The 21837-nt window shown below is 40.6% G+C and overlaps 1 protein-coding gene across 1 annotated transcript in view; it reads left to right on the top strand.

Annotated features, from left to right (window-relative positions):
- Window positions 1–601: 601 nt before the first annotated feature.
- SLC26A4 (solute carrier family 26 member 4) overlaps window positions 602–21837 on the top strand; it is a 52866-nt gene continuing 31630 nt past the window's right edge. Inside the window, exons 1-6 of the mRNA XM_081146915.1 lie at window positions 602–660; window positions 1367–1533; window positions 9305–9444; window positions 17216–17326; window positions 18941–19125; window positions 19744–19908. Of these exons, the coding sequence (XP_081003041.1) occupies window positions 1370–1533; window positions 9305–9444; window positions 17216–17326; window positions 18941–19125; window positions 19744–19908 (765 nt within the window). The 5' untranslated portion in view covers window positions 602–660; window positions 1367–1369. The remainder of the gene's footprint in view (window positions 661–1366; window positions 1534–9304; window positions 9445–17215; window positions 17327–18940; window positions 19126–19743; window positions 19909–21837) is intronic.

Here is a 21837-nt window from a genome sequence, read left to right as displayed (position 1 = left end):
AACCTGCATTTGTCAGTTTTTATTTTTATTATTTTTTTAATCCTCACTCAAGGATATTTTTCCCCATTGCTTTTCAGAGAGAGTGACAGGGAGGGGGTTGGGGGGGAGAGAGAGAGTGCAAACTGTATATTAAGTTTATGAATAAATTATGAACTCTCTATAGCCACCACTCACTGGGCACTTCTAAAGAAAGACTCTAGAAATCCAAAGCCTCATTGAATACAAAACGGGTCGCTCCTTTCCTCCTGCCCCCTGGCGGGAGAGCCGCGCGCCAGGCGCGGAGCTCCCCGATTCCTGCCGCAGCCCGGCCTCCGCCCCGCGCTTCTGCAGCGGGCGCCCCCGCGCCGTCTCGCCCCTGATTTCGGCCTCCGTTAGTAACTGGGGGCTGAGCGAGGGTCCGGATGGCCCCGTAAGAGACCGCCAGTAGGATTCTCAGCCTTCGCTGTTCGGGAAAGAAACAATGCGGGAGGGGTAGGATTTCTTTCCTGGTACGATAGGTGAGGAAAGACAGATGGGAAAAGATGTGTGTCCCTCTTTCGACTTAGGTGTCTCTATTGCTCCATAAATAAAACGTGTCCCTGCCTTCTGCGAGCGCTATAAAGGCAGCGAAACGGCCGTGCCCGGGGCATTCCGGGCGGGACACGAGCGGAGCCGCAACAGGTGAGATCACCATTGAAGGTGTCACCCGCCCGCGCCACCAGCCGGGAGACGTCGCCGGTTGGGGATGGGACTAGCTTGGGGACCCGAGCCGGGCGGGCAGGGGGCAGGACAGCCTTCTTTCTGAGAAGCTGAGAGTGAGAAGAAAACGAGGAAAATAGGCCTGGGGAAGAGATCTGCCCCACCCGCCCAAAGTTATGCCCGCAGGGGAGCTGCGAGCTGCGCCTGGAGCCTGACTGCGGGCGCACAGCCGCGGGACCCGGGAGCGCGGCCTGACCACTGGCCCGGCCGCGCTTCTCTCCCGCGCCCGAGGCCGCGAGCTAGGTCGGTGCGGGGCGGGAGGAGCGCTCACTAGGTCCGCTTCCAGCCCTGCCCTCGCCCCGGGGCGCAGCCCGGGTTTGAGGAGTTTCAGAACGCGGACAGCGCCCTGGCTGCCCCCTGCAGGGGACTGGCTGGGTCGAGCTCCCGAAGCTCCCGACTCCGGGCTCACTCCTTCCAGAGTTGAGGACCCCGGGAAGCGGGTGCGGGCTACCGGACCCGGAGGTCCTCAGGTGCGCTCCCCCAGGCGGGGGGCCCCGAGCGCCCAGGGTGGCTGCGTGGGGTCCGAGCTCTCCAGCATCCGCTGCAACAGGAGGGTCGGGAGGTCGCCTCTCCCTGTTCCTCCCTCTTCACCGTCTCTTCTCCTTCCTCGTCCTCCTGGTCCTCGAAGGTCATGGAAGCGCCGGACCGCAGGTCGGATCCGCCCGGGCTTCCTGAGTACTGCGGCAGCTACGTGGTGTCCAGGCCGGTCTACAGCGAGCTCGCCTTCCAGCAGCGCTACGAGCGGCGCCTGCAGGAGCGCAGGACGCTGCGGGAGCGACTGGCCCAGAGCTGCAGGTAGCGGCTGACGCCTGGGCTTCCACCACCAGGGGCCGGACTCGGGCTCTCTGGTCCCCGACGCGCCCTTCCTGGTGGGAGGAAGGCTCCGGCGTTCTTCCGAGGCTGACTCTAGTCTTAGAAACTTACCTTTGGGGAGAGTGTGTCCGGGAGTCTTGTCTCTCCTCCTCTTTTGGGGATACCTGGAGTGCTACTTGGGGGTCCAGCGGGCCCCAACTGCCTTCTGGTGAAGGCCAGGCTGAGGAGAACGGGGAAGAAAGAGGCTCCATTAAAAAGAGACGCTGGGTAGACTCATCACCTGACCAGGAGGAGTCCTAGAAAGCGCGCGCTCCTCGGGGCAGGACGCCACCCGGAGCCCGCGGCGGCGGAGCACCCGAGAGCGCCGCGCGCCAGGGCCCGGCTGCAGGCAGACGGGCCGCAGGAAAGCCTCCATCGGCCTCGAGACACAAACTGGCCGCCTGTTATCAGATGTCACACGCAAAAAGAATTAGAGAACTGGCAACTGCTGCCATTTTATTTCCTCTTAAAAACCTTTTGTTATAGAACATTTAAAATACACGTAAAAGTAGACATAGTAGTATAATGAACCCCCTCCATGTGTTTACCGGTCACCCAGCTTCAAGGATGATCTACTCAAAGTTATTCTTTCATCTAGTGCCAGCCACTTGCCCCTCCCTGTCTCTCTCTCCCTGTCTCTCTCTCCCCCTGTCTCTCTCTCCCTGTCTCTCTCTCCCCCTGTCTCTCTCTCCCTGTCTCTCTCTCCCCCTGTCTCTCTCTCCCTGTCTCTCTCTCCCCCTGTCTCTCTCTCCCTGTCTCTCTCTCCCCCTGTCTCTCTCCCCCTGTCTCTCTCTCCCTGTCTCTCTCTCCCCCTGTCTCTCTCCCCCTGTCTCTCTATCCCCCTGTCTCTCTCTCCCTGTCTCTCTCTCCCTGTCTCTCTCTCTCCCTGTCTCTCTCTCCCCCTGTCTCTCTCTCCCCCTGTCTCTCTCTCCCTGTCTCTCTCTCCCTGTCTCTCTCTCTCCCTGTCTCTCTCTCCCCCTGTCTCTCTCTCCCTCCCTCTGAGCAAAAGTAGGTTTACAGTTGTAAGTACGAGAAAAACTGAATTTTTTATTCTTGTATTATTATTTATTAATTATTGTATTATTTTCCATACAAACAACTGTAAACCTAGTTTTTAAAAAAGATATTGCTTTTTATTTTATTTTATTCTTTTAATCTTTATTGTTACAAGTATTACAGATGTCCCTTCTTTTTCCTCCATTGATCCCCTCCACCCCACATCTGCCCCACCCCCAGGCCTTCCCCATACTATTGTCTGTATCCCTGGGTTACACATTTATGTGTATAAGTTCTTTGATTAATCTCTTCCCACCCTCTCCCCTACCCCCAACTTCCCTCTGAGATTCCTCAGTCTGCATCTCTCTGGTGATACCGCATTGTGATTTTAATTTGCATCTCTCTGATTAGTGATTTTGAGAATTTTTTCTTTTGTCTCTTGGTCATCTGTATGTCCTCTTTGGAGAAGTGTCTATTTAGGTCCTTTGCTCATTTTTTTTTTTAAAATTATTTTTATTGTAGAAGGAATTACAAATGTCCATTTTTCCCCCCAATTGGCCCCTTCTACCCTGCACCCCACCCCACCCCCCAGGCCTTCATCACACTATTGTCTGTGTCCCTGGGTTATGCATTTATGCATATAAATTCTTTGGTTAATCTCTCCCCCACACCCTCTCCCCTCCTTCCCTCTGAGATTCTTCAGTCTCATGCTTTTAAGTCACTGGATCTATTTTGTTCATCAGTTTATTTTGTTCATTAGATTTCACATATAAGTGAGATCGTGTGATATTTGTCTTTCTCTCTCTGGTTTATTTTGCTTAGCATAATATTCTCCAGGTTCATCCATGCTGTCCCAAAGGATAAGAGGTCCTTCTTCTTTACAGCTGCATAGTACTCCATGGTATAAATGTCCCACAGCTTTTTTACCCACTCATCTACTGAGGGGCACTTGGGCTGTTTCCAGATCTTAACTATTGTAAATTGCGCTGCTATGAACATAGAGGTGCATATATTCTTTCTGATTAGTGTTTCAGGATTCTTGGGATATATTCCTAGAAGTGGGATCACTGGGTCAAAAGGAAGTTCCATTTTTAGTTTTTTGAGGAACCCCCACACTGTTTTCCATAGTGGCTGCACCAGTCTGCATTCCCACCAGCAGTGTACTAGGGTTCCCCTTTCTCCATATCCTCACCAGCATTTGTCTTTTGTCGATTTGTTGATGGTGGCCATTCTGACAAGTGTGAAGTGATACCTCATTGTGGTTTTAATTTGCATCTCTCTGATGATTAGACACGTTGAGCATTTTTTCATATGTATCTTGGCCATCTGTATGTCCTCTTTGGAGAAATGACTATGCAGGTCCTTTGCCCATTTTTTTAATTGGATTGTCTTCCTCTTGTTGAGTTGTAGGAGTTCTTTGTATATTTTGGAAATTAGCCCCTTATCAGATGTATCCTTAGCAAATATGTTCCTCCATACTGTGGGGTTCCTTTGTATTTTGAGGATGAATTCTTTTGCTGTGCAGAAGCTTTTTAGTTTGATGTAATCCCATTTATTTTTCCTTTGTTTTTCTTGCCCTAGGACATGTATTGGTGAAAATTCCACTACCTGAGATGTCTATTACTTTACTGCCTATGCTTTCTTCCAGGATTTTATGGTTTTGTGAATTACATTTAAGTCTTTTATCCATTTTAAAATTATTCTTGTGTATGGTGTAAGTTGGTGGTCCAGTTTCTTTTTTTTTTTTTTTTTTTTGCATATACCTGTCCAATTTTCCCAACACCACTTATTGAAGAGACTGTCTTTACTCTATAGTATGCTCTTGCCTCCTTCGTCAAATATTAATTGACCATAATGGTGTAGGTCAATTTCTGGGGTCTCTGTTCTGTTCCACTGATCTATATGCCTGTTGTACCAATAGCAGACTATTTTGATTACAATGGCTTTGTAGTATAGTCTGATACCCGGTAAAGTGATCCACCCAACTCTGTTCTTTCTCAAGATTGAGGTGGCTATTTGGGGTCATTTTTGGTCCCATATGCATTTTTGGAATACAGTGGTTCCTTGGTTTCCTAATGCAATCCATTCCAGAAGATCATTTGAGTTCAGAAATGTTCGAAAACCGAGGAATCAACAGCCAACAGTTAGGCCTCAGGATCTTGCACTCAGAGGAAGCCATGTGGCATGTTGGACTTATCAGGTGTGTTCAAAAACTGAAGCATTTACTTCTGGGTTTACGGTATTCGTAAACCAAAATGTTCTTCAATGGAGATATTTGAAAACTGAGGTACCACTGTATTCGTTCTAATTCTGTGAAATATGCTGTTGGTATTTTAATAGGAATTGCGTTGAATCTATAGATTGCTTTGGGTAGTATGGACATTTTAATGATGTTAATTCGTCCAATCTATGACATGGCATATTTTTCCACTTGTTTATATCTTCCTTTATTTCTTTTTTCTGTGTCCTGTAGTTTTCTGAGTACAGGTCTTTTACATCTTTGGTTAAGTTTATTCCCAGGTATCTTATTTTTTTAGTTGCAATCATAAATGATATTGTTCTTTCAGTTTTTCTTTCTGAGAGTTCATTATTGGTGTATAAAGATGCCATTGATTTTCAGATGTTAATTTTATACACTGCTACCTTGCTGAATTCATTTATTAAATGTAGTAGCTTTTTGGTGGAGTCTTTAGGGTTTTCTATGCATAGTATCATGCCATCTGCAAATAATGACAGTTTTTCTTCCTCCTTTCCAATTTGGATGCCTTTTATCTTTTATTCTTGTCTGATCACTGTGGCTAGGACTTCCAATACTATGTTGAATAAGAGTGGTGAAAGTGGACACACTTGTCTTGGTCCTGGTCTTAGGGGCAATGTTTTTAGTTTTTGCCCATTGAGGATGATGTTGGCTGTAGGTTTGTCATATATGGCCTTTATTAGGTTGAGGTATAATCTCTCTATTCCCACTTTGCTGAGAGATTTTATCAAAAATGGGTATTGGATTTTGTTGAATGCTTTTTCTGCACCTATTGATATGATCGTGTGATTTTTGTCTTTCAATTTGTTTATGTGATGTACCACATTTATTGATTAGCGAATATTGTACCAGCCTTGCATCCCTGGGATAAATCTCACTTGGTCATGGTGTATGATCTTTTTAATATATTGCTGGATCCGATTTACTAGTATTTTGTTGAGGATTTTAGCATCTATGTTCATCAGGGATATTGGCCTGTAATTCTTTCTTTGTAGTGCTTTTACCTGGTTTTGGAATTAGGCTAATGCTGGCCTCATAAAAAGGGCTTGGAAGTGTTCCTTCCTCTTGGGTTCTTTGGAATAGTTTGAGGAGGATAGCTGTTGGCTCTTTGAATGTTTGGTAAAACTCCCCTGTGAAGTCATCTGAGCCAGGGCTTTTGTGTGCTGGGAGTTTTTTGATCACTGCTTCAACTTCATTAGTAGTTATTGGCCTAGTCAGGTTTTCTGACTCTTCCTAAGTGAGGTTTGGCTGGTTATATTTTTCTAGGAATTTGTCCATTTCATCCAGGTTGTCCAGCTTGGTGGCATATAGTTGTTCATGGTATTTTCTTATAATCCTTTGTATTTTTGTTGGGTCAGTTGTTACTTCAACCCTTTTGTTTCTGATTTTGTTTATTTGGGTACTCTCTCTTTGTTTCTTGATGAGTCTGGCTAAAGGTTCGTCAATCATGTTTTTCTTTTCAAAAAACCAGCTCTTGGTTTCATTGATCTTTCGTATGTTTTTTTCAGCCTCTACGTTATTTATGTTCACTCTGATCTTTACTATTTCCTTCCTTCTACTTACTCTGGGCTTTCCTGGTTGTTCTCTTTCTAAGTCTTTAAGTTGTAGGTTTAGATAATTTATTTGAAGTTTTTCTTGTTTTTTGAGACAGGCCTGTAGTGCTATGAACTTCCCTCTCAGGACTGCTTTCATTGTGTCCCATAGATTTTGGGTTGTTGTGTGTTCATTTTCATTTGTTTCCAGGACATTTTTGATTTCTTCCTTGATTTCTTTGGTTACCCATTCATCGTTTAAAAACATGCTTTTTAGCCTTCATGTGTTTGAATGTTTCTTAGTGTTGTATTGTAGTTAATTTTTACTTTCATGCCACTGTGATCCAAGAAGATGCTTGATATGATTTCAGTCTTCTTGAACTTGTAGAGGCTTGTTTTCTGTCCTAACATGTGGTCTATCTTTGAGAATGTCTCATGTGCACTTGAGAAGAATGTATATTCTGCAGCTTTGGGGTGGAATGTTCTGTAAATGTCAATTAAATCCATCTGATGTAGTGTGTCATTTAGGGTCACTGTTTCCTTGTTGATTTTTTTTGGGTCTGGAAGACCTATCCAGAGAAGTCTGTGGGGTGTTAAATTCCTCTACTATGACAGTATTACTGTCGGTGCTGCTATACTGGGTGCATATATGTTTATCTTGTTGGATTGATCCCTTTAGTATTATGTAGTGACCTTTCTTGTGTCCCTTTATGGTCTTCATTTTGAAGTCTATTTTGTCAGGTATGAGTATTGCTATCCCAGCTGTTTTTTTTTGCATGGAAATTTTTTTTTTTTATCCCTTCACTGTCATCCTGTGTGAGTCTTTTGTCCTGAGGTGGGTCTTTTGTAGACACCATATATTTGAGTCATGTTTTCTTATACACTCAGCTACCCTTTTGATTGGAGCATTTAATCATTTACACTTAAGATTATTATTGATAGGTACTTATCTATTGCCTTTTTAATTTTTTATGCCTAATTTTTTCTATTGGTACTTCTTATTACAACAGTCCTTTTAACATTTCTTTCAATGCTGGTTTGGTGGTGATAAATGCCTTTAGCCTTTTTTTTCTTTTCTTTTTTTTTGTCTGGAAAGCTATTTATTTCATCATCTATTTTGAATGATAGCCTTGCTGGATAGAGTAGTCTTGGTTTCACATCCTTGCTTTTCATGATTTTGAATACTTCATGCCATTTGTTTCTGGCCTGTAGAGTTTCTGATGAGAAATCAGCTGACAGCCTTATGGGAGCTCTTTGTAGGTAACAGATTACTTTTCTCTTGTTGCCTTTAAGATTCTCTGTTTGTGTTGAATTTCTGGCATTTTAATTATGATGTGTCTGGGCATGGGCCTCTTTGGGTTATTCTTGCTTGGGACTTTCTGTGCCTCCTGAACTTGTGTGACTTTTTCCTTCACTGGGTCAATTAAATCCATCTGATCTAGTGTGTCATTTAGGGTCACTGTTTCCTTGTTGATTTTTTTTTTTGGTCTGGAAGACCTATCCAGAGAAGTCTGTGGGGTGTTAAATTCCCCTACTATGATAGTATTACTGTCGGTGCTGCTATACTAGGGAAATTTTCTGTCATTTTTTCTTCAAACAGGTTCTCTAACCCTTGTTTACTTTCTACCTCTTCTGGCACTCCTATGATGTGCATAGTTACATTTCATGTTATCCCACAGCTCTCTTAAACTGTCCTCTTGATTTTGAATTGTGTTTTCTTTTTGGATCTCTGATTGAGTGATTTTTGTCTACTCTGTCTTCTAATTTGCTGATCCCATCCTCAGCTTTCTCTAATCTGCTATTTATTCCTTCCAATGTATTCTTTATTTCTGCTACGTCATTCTTGATTTCCTTCATAGTTTCCATATCTTTTCTCAGCATCCTTACAATCAGTATTCTCAACTCTATATCTGATAGATTTTATCTTTATTTCATTTAGCTCTTCTTCTGGAGAACTCTCTTGTTCTTTCATGTGGGGCTTGTTTTATTGTATCCCCATTTTGTCTGGCTATTTGGGTTTGTTTCTATGTATTAGCTAGATCTGCTAGGACTCTTAGTTTTTTTGGAGGATCTCTGGTGCAGGCCAATGTCAGATGCTGTTTGTGACTGGCCTTGAGTACCCTGTTTGGGACTATCAACAACCCATTGCTTGTGGTTCTCTCTGCTGGGTCTGGGTGCATTTGGACATGACCAAGATGCACACCAAAGTCTGCTTTCCCAAGGCCCACTGTAAACCTACTTTTGCTCCACTCTGCATACACACACACACACACACACACACACACTCATACACATATGAATATATGTATATATGTATATGTATATGTATATATCATATGTCTCCAGGGATTCTTAAAAATATAATCACAATTCCATTATCAGGAGTCAAATAATGTTCACTTACTGTTAATATTTTTTTTCTTTTTACTGTTGGTTGTTGAGTTTAAAAAATACTAAGTAACAAGGTACAGAAAGGTGTGCATTTATCATGCTAAGAGTTTTTAAAAACTGGTCCCAAGTTTATATTGCCAAAATATACAGAGCATGTTTATTTTTCTTAAAAGACAAAGAGAAGTAGAAGAAGGTTCCTGCTGGTAGAAATCTGAAAATTAATCTCTATTTAGAGACTCCACATTGATCAATTTATGGCTGGACCAGAAAATGGGTTCTTTTGTAGGAATATTTTCTCAGAGGATTAAGAAAGTGGGGACTGGGTGACTTAATCCTGTGTTTTCTAGCACAGTGTATTTTAAAGGGTAGATAGAGCTCTTGGCAAAAGCATGGAAAGTACTTTAGTGTTGCTATTTGCAATTCTCACTCTTTTTAAAAAAGTTGTGAACATAGAAAACATGCAGAGTTCAGTTCAAAGGTTTGTGATTACTTGTGGCTGATATTAGAATGGAAACTCAGTTTTCTTGCTTTTTGGCAGTTGTTCAAGAAAGAGAGCCCTTGGTGTGCTGAAGAGTCTCTTGCCCATCTTGGACTGGCTTCCCAAATACCGAGTCAAGGAATGGCTGCTTAGTGACATCATTTCAGGAGTTAGCACTGGGCTAGTAGGTACACTGCAAGGTAAGGTGTTGGTGGACTGGCTCAGAGTGATTGTGAATGAGTCTCCAGAAGCAGTTCATAACTTCCCATGAGTCTGCACCACATACCTGCTCACCCTTGAAAGCCTGATCTTTGCTCTAGAGTCTCTTAGTGGAAAAAGTTGCCTCTTTCCACCTCCTCTTCCTTAGAGTTCTCTTTCTTGGAAACTGTGCTGTTTCTCTAGCTGCATGGCTCCTAAGAAGTGGCTTCCCAACTTTTATTGACCATAATTCATAGTAAGAAATATGTATTACATCACATATAACTCATTTTGTTAAATAATATTTACCTCACTACAAGTGATACATTCCATTTTCTATTGTTTTATTTTATTATGCTTATATATTTTTTAAATGATAATTGCAGCCCATTAAGTTACTTTACATCTCACACATGATCTTGACCTGCCCTTTGAAACTAGCTTAAGGGAAAGTGGAGGAAGTATTTTAGCCTGAACTACACATAATTGTTTTTTCTGTTCCCCTCCCTCCTCCTTTTTAATCCATCCCCTTATTTTAATCTCTGGCAAAATGTTCCAACATAGGTGGTTATTACTTTTTTTAAAACTAGCTTGATATCACGTTTCCATTAGCATCTTGGTAATCTGTTGCCTAGTTGATTAACAACATTCTCCTTTGTCCCTCACCCTTATCACCTTGTTTCTGCCCTTCCCAACTCAAAAAAGCCCCTGGATCATGAAAACAGAAATCTCACTTATTATAATTTTATGGAACATCTAGTATGTACCAGGCACTAGGTATGCTGACATGAATAAAATACACCACTTGCTTTCAAGGAGCTCATAGTTCAGTGGGGAAATAGATAACAGTTGGATATAAAGGCTGTGGTAGGGGTAACATTGCCTGCTAAGGGAGTGCACACAGGTGCACTCAACCCAGCCTTAGGGGATTGGGAATAGCTTTCTGTGGGTTGAGTTGTCAAAGCAGAGTTTCCCTAAAGTTTAAGTCTGAGTTTGCCGAGTAAGGGAAATAGGGTAGGGTGGGGATGTATGTAGAAAAATGGCTTGGTAATAGATTATTTCAGCAATTAGTAATAGCTATTGAACAATTCATGAGCCAAAATTTGCTTGTGGAGCTCTCAAGTTACTCAGTGCAGGCCAGGTAGATTCCCACAGAGAAGGAGGATGTTTTGTGGTCTCAGTGTGGCGTCTCAGCCTGGTCAACCATGTTTTTTTGTTCTTGTTTTTTTTTAATTAACTTGAGAGAGAGTGAGAGTAAGAATAAGAGAGAGAGAGATTGAAGGAGAGAGAGCGATTGAGAGAGAGGGACCTCAATTTGTTGTTCCACTTATTTATGCATTCATTGGTTGATTCTTTTTTTAATTGATTTTTAGAGAGAGAAGAAGAGAGAGGGAGAGAGAAAGAGAAACATTGATGTGAGAGCGGAGCATTGATGGGCTGCCTCTTGCATGCCCCCTACCGGGAATCGAACCCACAACTCAGGCATGTGCTCTGACCAGGAATCGAACCGGCAACCTTTCAGAGCTCAGGATGATACCCAACCAACTAAGTTACACTGGCCAGGGTATTGGTTGATTCTCGTATGTGCCCTGACTGGGGATAGAATCCACAATCTTGGCTTATCAGGATAATGCTCTAGCCAACTGAGCTACCCAGTCAGGCCTGCTCCACCACGTTTTAAATCACAGAGGTGGATGGGAGCTTCTGATGGGGCTGTGCACTTCCTAAGTTAAACAAAGACAAGTCCTTGTGTGCACAGTGGAAGCTCATAGCTGTGATATGGCAACACCCTGTGACTCCTGGGGGATAGAAAGCATCAAATCCATGTTTGTTTAGTTAGTGCCTAGCACAGAGACTGGCACAAAATATATGGTGCCGAAAACATTTAGTGAAGAGGATTGAATTGTATTCCTGATAATGAATCATCTTTATGTATGAAAAGTGGTATTTCAAGTTTGGTTTTTCCCAAGTTTTCATAGACAACTACCTTATAAGAATTAATTTTAACTTTAGCTTTATCTATTAACTGTCAGACACTATGCTAAGGGCTTCAGGCAGTTATCTTATTTAGTCCTCACAACAATTATTATTAACTCCTTTTTTTTATTATTGATTTGAGAGAGAGAGAGAGAGAGAGAGAAACATTAATGATGAGAAAGAGTCATTGATTGGCTGCCTCCTGCACAGCCCCCATTTTTTTTCATTAAAATATTTTTTTATTTTTAATAAAATTTTTATTTATTGATTTTAGAGATTAAGAGGAAAAGAGAGACAAATATTGATTTGTTTTTCCACTTATTTATGCATTCATTGGTTGCATCATTTTTTTCAAGAATAGCTTATTGATTTTTAGAGAGAGAGAGGAAGGGAGAGGAAGAGAGAGAAAAACATTGATGTGAGAATGTAACATTTATTGGCTGCCTCCTACACGACCCCTACCAGGGATGGAGCCCAAAACCCGGGCATATGCCTTGTCTGGGAATTGAACCAGCCTCCTTTTGGTGCACCTGATTATGCCCAACCAACTGAGCAACATGGGCCAGGGCTTAACTCCTTTTTAATAGATGAGATCTCTATTAAATCTTCCCCAAGATCATGGAGCTGATAGGTGATAGAGTTCAGATTTGAACCTGGACTCTAATTGCTAAGATATTAATCTGTACACTGTATAGTTCCTTAATTTATAATAATTTGTTTTCCAGAAACATTATCTCTGTAAACTTATCTCTGTAAGGTGAATTTCTGAGAAGTTAACCTGATTAATTCATTTATCATTCATTTACTTAATAACCCTTATAGAACAATTCTGTATGCCAAATGTTCAGCCATAGGGATTCAGTGGTTTATTGACAGGCACAGGTACTGGCCCCCTGGAGCTCATTTCCAGTGGTAGGCAGGGGAAATAAATTAAAAAATAGATAAATATTACAGAGTGTGGTGGATTAAATATGCTATAATAGGGGAGAGAGTATATTTTAGAATGGTCAAGAAAGGCTTTACTGGAGGAGGGGGTGAAATTTAATCAGAGACTAGAGGATGAGAAGGAGTAACCATGTACTGACCAGAAAGGAGTGTATCAGGCAAAGGAGCAAATGCCTTGAGGCCAAAGGAGTTTAGTATTTTCAAGGGAGGAAAGGAAAGAATTCTGATGCAGGTGGAGTTCAATGAGGGGAGGATGGGTAACAGAATGAGATAAGGTTAGGCAGGACCGAGATCAGAATGAGGCAAGTGAAGCATTCAGTCTCAGGGCCCTCCTTAAATATTGCGTCCCAGGCACCTCACTCTCATCTCAGCCCTGAGGGTGAGTTTGGCAGCTTAGATCAGATGGAGCAGGAGATGGAGAGAGCAGCACAGATCTGATATATGTTTTGGAAAAAGAATCACTGAAATACACTGATGGATTGCATGTAGATGACAATCACAGATGTTCCCAAGGTTGCTGGCTTGAACAAGTGGGTAGATGGTTATGTCATTTATTAAAATGGCAAACATAGGCTGAGGTTTTGGATGGAAAACCAAGTTTTCTTTTGGACATGCTAAGTTTGAAATGCATGTGAGACAACTAAGCAGAGATGCCAAATACAGAGTTGGAACTACAAGTATGAAGGGCAGAGGAGAGGGCTGGGTTAGGCATAAAAAACAGGAAAACATCACTCTAGGGGTGATATTTAAAAGAGTGGGAGTGCCTTAGACTACCTAGGGAGAAAGGACAGATGGGAAGAAAAGACCTCTGGAGTACTTAGAGGTCAGGAAGGTGAGGAGGGAGTCATAAAGAAACATGAAGAGATTGGGCCCAGGAAGTTAGAGAAAAAGAACAATTGGAGGAATATGGGATCAGAAGCCAAGAGAATAGGTTTGTTTAAAAAAGGAGAGAGGGGCTGATATTGTTGAATACTCTTGTGGGGAGAATGTGATGATGGAGTACGGACAATGCTTGTAAGGTTTTCTGTGAAGCAGAATAGAGAAATGGCTATCAGTGGAGGGAGGTAAAGGATGAAGGTAGAGTGAAATGAGGATTAATTATATTATTGACTATTATTTTTCTTTTAGTATAGAAGATACTAGAACATATTTGTGACTTTAGTGGGAATGACCTAGTAAAAAGAAAGAGATCTGTGGTCCAAGAAGTAGAGGAAAAACAACTAACAGTGGTGAGAAGGGCGAGCGTGGACGGGCTCAAGGACAGCAGTGAGAGGGTTGCTCCTTAAAGACAGGAGGGAGAGCTCCACCATTTTCAAAGGAAGAAAGACAAACAGTGCAGAGGCAGAGACATTTGACATTTTGGTAAAAAGCAAATTAGGGGCATCTCACAGATTCTATGTTTTGGATGAAGTTCAAGATTCATCTCTGACCTGCATCTGTGTGGAGAAGGGGGATGGGCAGTTTGAGGAAAGTAGGGAGGTCTGGGCAGTTGTCTAAGAGAGGAGAAAAGCACACTTTTGGAGGAAATGTAATCGGATTGCCAGGCAGCAATGAGTGTCCACCTTGTCCACCTGGGGCTGTGATCACGACTCTTACATGAAACTGGTCGGCCCAAATGCAGATGTCTTTAGCCAGCTGCTCAAATGCTTGTCATGGAAAAGGTGAGTGTTTAGGTTTAGCCAGATTGGGGTTTTGCCAGGCAAAAAAAAGGGAAGAAGTGAAGCAAGGGAGTTCAGAGTATTTGTGAAATTCCACGGACAAGGAGACAAGGGAGGACAGGACACCAAGGTAGGGAGAAAGTGATCAGTTAATGGATTAGAAGCCTCATGAGGACAAAGAAATGTTGCAATAAGGATGCTGGGGTAGGTGAGTGGAAAGGCTAGGAGGCTGTAGTTAAAGAGAACAAGACTCAAAGTTGATATTTCAGAGGTAATACTGCAGTTTCCAGTTATGGCAGGTCCATGATATAACCATGTGTCTGGGCAGCTGAGGAGTGGGGGAAAACTCATCAGAGAGGTCAAGCTCAAGTATTGAGAAGCCAGTTATTGCTAAGGATAATGGGATCTTTTTTACTTTTGTTATTAAAAAAATTCCAACCAAGAATCAGAAGATCAGTATAGCCCTTTTAGTGTTACCTTTATTTGCTGCTATGGGGAGCCTGCTCTCCCCTTTCTACATTTTGCTTCCAAATGTTTGTTAGCACTCCCTTTATCAGTATATGCCACTATCCTACACATGAAGGATATCAACAACAAAGCCACATTTTAATCAATGGCCTAGATTTCTTTATAAATTGTATAATTTCAAAATTGTTATACCAAATCCTGTTTTAAAAAAATACGTTTTTATTGATTTAGAGAGGAAGCAAGAGGGAGAGAGAGACATTGATGAGAAACATCAATCAGCTGTCTCCTGCACGCCCCCTACTGGGGATCGAGCCCACAATCCAGGCATGTGCCCTGACAGGGAATTGAATGGGTGACCTCTTGGTGCATGGGTTGATGTTCAACCACTGAGAAACACTGGCCAGGCATACCAAATCATTTTATAATAAAGATGATCACAGTATATTTAAGTAGCAGTTGTCCTTAAGTAGGATACTATATGAAAACTGAAAAAGTCCACGTTTTCAGGCCTGTAAGAATAGCAGAGCCAAGTTTAGGGAAATGAAAGTTTAAGAAGGACTTGAAATGACATAGAAAATAAGTTGTTTTCATTCTATGCTTCTTCTTTTCTTGTCTTCCCTTTGTAGAGTAACTTTTCTAGTCCATGTTCTTTGGATGATTGGTTGTTGCAATTCCTCATTTTAATTTTATATATTAAAACAATTACATCAGATTTTTCTAGATTGTAAACTCTGTAAGGGCAAAGATTTTCTTTGGTCCACTCCTGCATTCCCTCAAATCTAGGACAGTACCTGGCATGTGATAAGTACATAATCAATAGTTGTTGAATGAATCAATGAATGCTTATTGTAGGAAACTAGAAAATACATGAAAAAATACCTCCTCACCAAACTAGAAGTTTCCTTTGATCCTACCAAACAGACAACCCATTAGTATTTTAGTAAATGTCCTACTAGAGACATAAATGCATATCTATGTAAAGGTATAAAAAATGTCTGAGAATGATAAGCACCAAATTCAGCATCGTGGTTGTCTCCTTGGGGTGAGGGGAGGAAAGAGGATGTAGCTGAGGAAGAATATGCAGACAGTTTCAACTGCACTGGCAACCGCTTATTTCTTAAGCTAGATACATGGGTGTTTATTATATTACAGCCTTTTTGCATATGTGAATTACTTTGTATTATATTGAAAAACCTTTCCAGATATATATATTTTTTTACCTTAAAAAAAAAATCCTCACCAGAGGATATGTTTATTAATTTTTTTAGAGCGAGAGAAAGAGAGAGAGAAGCATCTATGTGAGAGAGAAGACAAAGAAACATTGACTGGTTGTCTCTTGTACACATCCTGACTGGGGATCGAACGTGCAAACTAGGTATGTGCCCTGGCCAGGAATCGAACTCCCAACCTTTTGGTGTACAGAACAACACTCCAACCAATTGAGCCACCAGGCCAGGGCCAGGTTATTTTTATGCCACATGCATGCTTAATTTTACAAAAGTGGGAGCGTGCATACTTACTATTTCGAATTCTGCTTTTCCTCACTTTTTTAGTACTTTACATAACTCCATGTAAATGTATTTTTATACATCACATCAATTTTGTTTCATTGACTAATAGTATATAAAGTATAATTTATTTAACTACTTCTTTATTTTGAGGCATTCATTCAAAAAATAATTTTGAGCACCTGTGGGCCAGGATATTTAGGTTGCTGCCACACTTTTTTTTTACTGTGATAAAGGGCTTGATTTTTTTCTCACTTTAAGTGAATGGAATATGGGAAGGTAATATGTACTAAGTTGTGCTGACTATGTAAGAAGTATTTAACCAAGGAAAAGAACACATCTTTTTCATCTTCCAACCCTCATGTACATGGATAGGTTAAGATTTCTTCATACCAGATGACATTCATGCACCCAGAACTGCTTGGGTTAGCTTAGTGGAGAAGTTGATCTCCTAGTGGAGAGCCCAGGGGAGTTATCTTGCCTGCAACTTTATATAAATGTCCTTTTTCTTTTAGTTTGAATCTAATTTCCATTCCCCAACAAGAAAGGAGAAAGGGCACTGCCAGCATAGCTCAACAGTTGAGCATGACCTATGATCCAGGAGATCGAGGTTCAGTTCCTGGTCTGGGCACATACCTGGGTTGAGGGCTCGATTTCCCGCAGGGGTCATGCAGGAGGCAGCGGATCAATGACTCTCTCTCATCATTGATGTTTCTCTCTCTCTCTCTCTCTCTCTCTCTCTTTCTCTCTTCCCCCCTTCCTCTCTCTGAAATCAATAAAGAAATATTTAAAAAAAGAAAGAAAGAAAGGAGAAAGGCAGAGCAACTATGACTGTGTCCTCAGAACACAGAGAAACACTGATTTCAGATGAAACTGCCTACTTGCAAAACTGGCAGTATAAGTCTTTGGACTGAGCTGATGAAGTTTTAATCAATTGACTTGATTTCTTTTTTCCAATCATGTAATCAGTGATTGATTGAATTACTGATCAGTTCAATCAATTCATTAAATCCGTTGATTTGTGTAGCTACAATCATTATCCCAGCAGATATGAATAATGTTCTGCATCTTAGCATAGCCACAGGCCCCATGCACAGTAAAGGAAAACTCAGGACAAACTGAAAATTGAGGATCTCTGTGAATAGGCCTTTCTTTGTACAGTAGAAATATACTATAACTTTTGTTTGTGAATTCAGTCACTTTGGATGTACTTTCAGGCATGGCGTATGCTTTACTAGCTGCAGTTCCTGTTGGATATGGTCTCTACTCTGCTTTTTTCCCTATCCTGACATACTTTATCTTCGGAACATCAAGACACATCTCAGTTGGTAATTATAAACATATACTACAATTTGTATTTTTCATGTGTAATGTTTTTGTGCCATAGTATGTGTATTTTGCTTCCATATCTTTGTTAATGTTTTCCAGGGAAATGGGGCTTAAGTGCTTTATTTGCTTTTTCTATTCAATGATGCAAATGATTCTTCTTAGCTTTCAAAAGACTATGCCTTTAGTTTGCTTTATACTTAACTATTTTTTCATGAAGAGGAGGAATTGAAAAATGATTAAAATTATAGCCTACATTCAAATTGTAGCATGGTTTGGTTTTTAAAAAAGTAGTAAGTTTGACTCCATATTTAGAAAGTATTCTCAGAGACTAAGAAAAAAAATCTTCCAGAGGTCTTTGAACCTACTGTTTTACCAGGTTAACTTAGCATTTACTAAATTATGTTCATCAAATATATATTCATTATTTCATTAAAGAGCATACTTATTTTAAGTCACTAAGATTGGAAGACTGGCAGAATCGTGCCAAAACAATTTAGAAACTAAGCTTGGCTTTCCTTCTTGGCATGGCTCAAAATAGATTTATTTCCTGCAGTTCCTAAAATTTGAATTCTCTTTTGCTAGAATGTTCTAGTAAATAAATGTTTTAATGCTACTTTTTGACTTTGATGTTTACACTTGAGATAATTTTGTGCCTACATCCATCCACTGACTAAACATGTTTACCTGGACAATCCTCTCTAAAGAGAGAACTGTCCACTATATCCCAACCCATATCCTTGTCCTTAGTTGTATTTCCCCCAGTATCTGGCATATTACTTTGTCTGTGAAAGGAGGTCAGGAAGAGATTTTATTTATTGAAAGAACTTCCTCACCCGGGAAAATATCAATATCAATACGCTTGATGAGGTAAGGAACATAGAAGCTGATCTTCTCTTTGGTATTCTATCCATTTAGACACTCCAGGTTGCTGGATTTTGGTACTGAGCCCTCCCAGTTGTTAAAGCCTTCCATGATTAGAGGGTAGGATCATCATCATAATCAATAAACATGTCAGCAGTGAATGAAGCAGTTAGTTACTGGAAGAAAAGCAGTACTTTTTAAACATAAAATCTTACAGACTGGCATTTGATATGAAAAAAAAAATTATCTTGGAAAGAGAAAGAGGCAAACTATACACTCCCTTTACTGTTTCTTTATTCTAATTTGAAGTCTGTGGTACTGATCAAGGCACTCAGCTCCACAGAGTAGGACATTGGATGCTCCAGGAAATGAGTTTCTATGGAATAAAAGTAAGATGGAACAAGTAAGGCCTCAGCTTGTATGCTGCCTCTGTCAGGAAGCTTTTCCTGACAACTTGTCCCCCAGTTCCCGTGAAGATCATGCAAAGATAGGTTAGACACCCTTTCTGTATACTCAGAAAGCATCCTAGATGCTGTATTGTAATTACCTACCTACATGTCTCTCTTGCTCATTTCTGGATTCTGAATGCCTTGAAACATTTGCATTTTAGCTTCTTTTATGAACAAATAGTATATATTTTCCCAATCACAGCTAATTACCTCACACATCTTTCTAATCTTATGTAGACATGACTTGTGGAACCTAACACTTGTGGTTAATAATTATTAATTGATAGAGACTTTTTCCCCCAGGACCTTTCCCAGTGGTCAGTTTAATGGTGGGATCTGTTGTTCTGAGCCTGGCCCCAGATGAAAACTTTCTCATACCCAGCAACAATGGGACTATATCAAATGCTACCATGATAGACAACTCGGCTAGAGATGCAGCAAGAATATTGATTGCAAGCACCCTTACTCTTTTGGTTGGAATCATACAGGTAATGGACTTACAAGTAAAATATAGATTGGCATGATTTTTATTTGAATTAACTAGCTGTTGCTGACCTAAAAATAAAAGGCCCTTCAAAGTGAGAGGCAACAGTCATTTACTGAAATCAATAGGAATAGCTGTTTCAAAAGCATTGATTCAGGCAGAAGCCCAAATAATGTTCCAATTAGGAGACAAAGGCAATGGGTATTTATGAGAAAGGGAAGGGGAACAATTATATCAATAGAAGAAAGGCATTTTCTATTGGTGCAGATAACATAACATAGTGGTGTTAATTCTAAACAATGTTTTTAATTTTCAGTCCAGTAGTCAGAATAACTGATTTCTTGTTATCTTTGCAAAAGATCACAGAAATAAGCTGCATTATTTTTTTGCTTTTCTTAGCACATATTTAGAAATACTTCAAGATTAATATTACCCATGTTTTTCACATTTGGAGGGGAGAGGTGGGGCATTAAGAAATTCAGATTTGTTTCTTACAAGTATTTTTGTTATAGGCAGGTTACCAGAGTTTAAATTGGTGTTAAGTTTAATTTGTTAAGAGTTTAAGAGAGTAGAGTCTTCTCCCAGGTAAACATTTAATTTGTCCTTCCTTTTCTTGTTCTAGTTGGTGTTTGGGGGTTTGCAGATTGGATTCATAGTGAGGTACTTAGCTGATCCTTTGATTGGTGGATTCACAACAGCTGCTGCCTTTCAAGTATTGGTCTCACAGCTAAAGATCATCCTCAATGTTTCAACCAAAAACTATAATGGAATTCTCTCCATTATCTATGTAAGTGTTTCTTGTTACTCTAGGGATAGCTCACTAAGAACAATGTGTTCTTTTCCTCTTTAACCTGAATCTGTAGAGCCTATGCTCTTCCATGCAGTACTTGGGAGTCACTGAAAGCATTCTTCTCTGAAAAAAGCAATAGAGTCAGGAGAAGTATTGAAGCAGGCAGATTTTGCAAATCATTATTCTCAATTGACCAAAATGGTTTTAGAAGTGTCACCGCACTTAACAACACTAATGAAAACAAAGTGGTATAGTGAAGCTAGGACTGCTCTGGGGAGCAACAGACTTGAGTTCCAGTCTCAGCTTTGCCTCCAACAAGCTAAGTGACCTCTTACACATAACGTAGGACAATGGCTAAAAGCTCAGGTTTGGAGCAGGATGACTTGGATTCAAATTCTGACTCTACTATTTACTAGTCATATGAGCAAATCACCATGCTTCAGTTTCTTTCTCTACAAAATGGAGTTGGTAATAGTATCTACCAACTAAGTTAAATAAGGATAGATCGGGAGCACTTTGGCCCAGAGGCTGGCACAGAACAAGTACTCATAAAAGTAGTCATTTTGAAATTATTATTTTGCATCTTAAGGCTTCTTCTCTTTTTTATTTGTAAAATGAAACAATTGGACATGTATCTGTAAAGCCCTTTTTAACTCTGAGAGTCCACAAAATGTATAATGTAAATGTCTCAGCAATTATAGACGAAAACGAACATTAGATTCAGAGATGATTCAACATGCAAAAGAGATGCAAAAGAAGGATGTATATCACACTAATTATATTGAAAAGTTCTTGGATCTAAATATATGTTTTATGTAAGACGTGTTATTGATGCTTGAAAAGTGATGATAATAGTAACATGATGTCAGCCTGGCTTGGGGGGGGGGTGATACTTTTCAAAAATAATGTGTCAACATTAAGAATGGAGTCCTTTAATAATCCATGTATTAGCTTCTAAAGAAAAGTAAGGCCATGCATATATATCTAAAAAATAGTGAGGTGGTCAAGAACTTGCTCAATTTCACAACAGTGCATAATCCCATATTACTCCATCCATTCAACAAATATTACCCAGTGCCTGTTACAGACCAGGCACTACATTATACTAAGCAGTGACCGAGGAGGCAGTATAACAGCAATGAACATAATGGACTTTGAACTTCAATAAGCCTGAGTTGTAGTCTTGGTTCCACCACTTATTACCCATGTGAGTTTGGGCACGTTATATTTCTCCAAGCCTCAGAATCTTCAATTGTAAAATGAGGATAATAATAGTGCCTCTTGGAGATGTGAAGATTAAAAAAGAAAAATTGCGTATAGCACTTAGCACAATATCTGCCACATGGTAAAAGTTCATAGTAATACTATTATTATTTTCATTATCATAAGGAACAGATGTTATTGAGTTTACTGTTCACTTCCCAGACACTCAATTAGAACACATTAGCACAGGCTGTTTTTTTTTAATTCAGAATTATTTTTGTCATGGTTGCTTTTTTCCTACCAAGTCCTTGGTTCACTTTGAAACTTTCTGACTGCCTTTTCTCACAAACTCTCTCACTTTTGCAGTCCCTAACACAGCTTACTTTCACACTTTCCCCATAACTATTCATTCATTTATTCCTTCATTGTGATTAATTCAATTCACCTATTTAATAAGTATTTATTGACTACCTGCCATATGCCAGGCACTGTTCATTCCCTATGCAAATCCCCTGATCCTTGAACCACCAAGATACCCCTTACTGAGTGTATTCACCTCCTTGTGTGAACATTGCTAGGTCTGCATCTACACAGACCACAGGAGGCCTAGCCAGTGGTTAACCTGGGGCCCTGGCCTTTGTTGGACCTCTGTAGAAAGGGAACTGAAATGTTTCTTCTGGTCTCCTAGGACTATGTTTAAGATGAAGCTTGCTGCCAATGATC

Source organism: Miniopterus schreibersii (assembly GCF_964146895.1).
Source record: "Miniopterus schreibersii genome assembly, chromosome: 9".
NCBI classification, from domain to species: Eukaryota; Metazoa; Chordata; class Mammalia; order Chiroptera; family Miniopteridae; genus Miniopterus; species Miniopterus schreibersii.
Note: the sequence above shows the minus strand (reverse complement) of the source record. Positions and strands in the feature narration are given on the sequence as shown.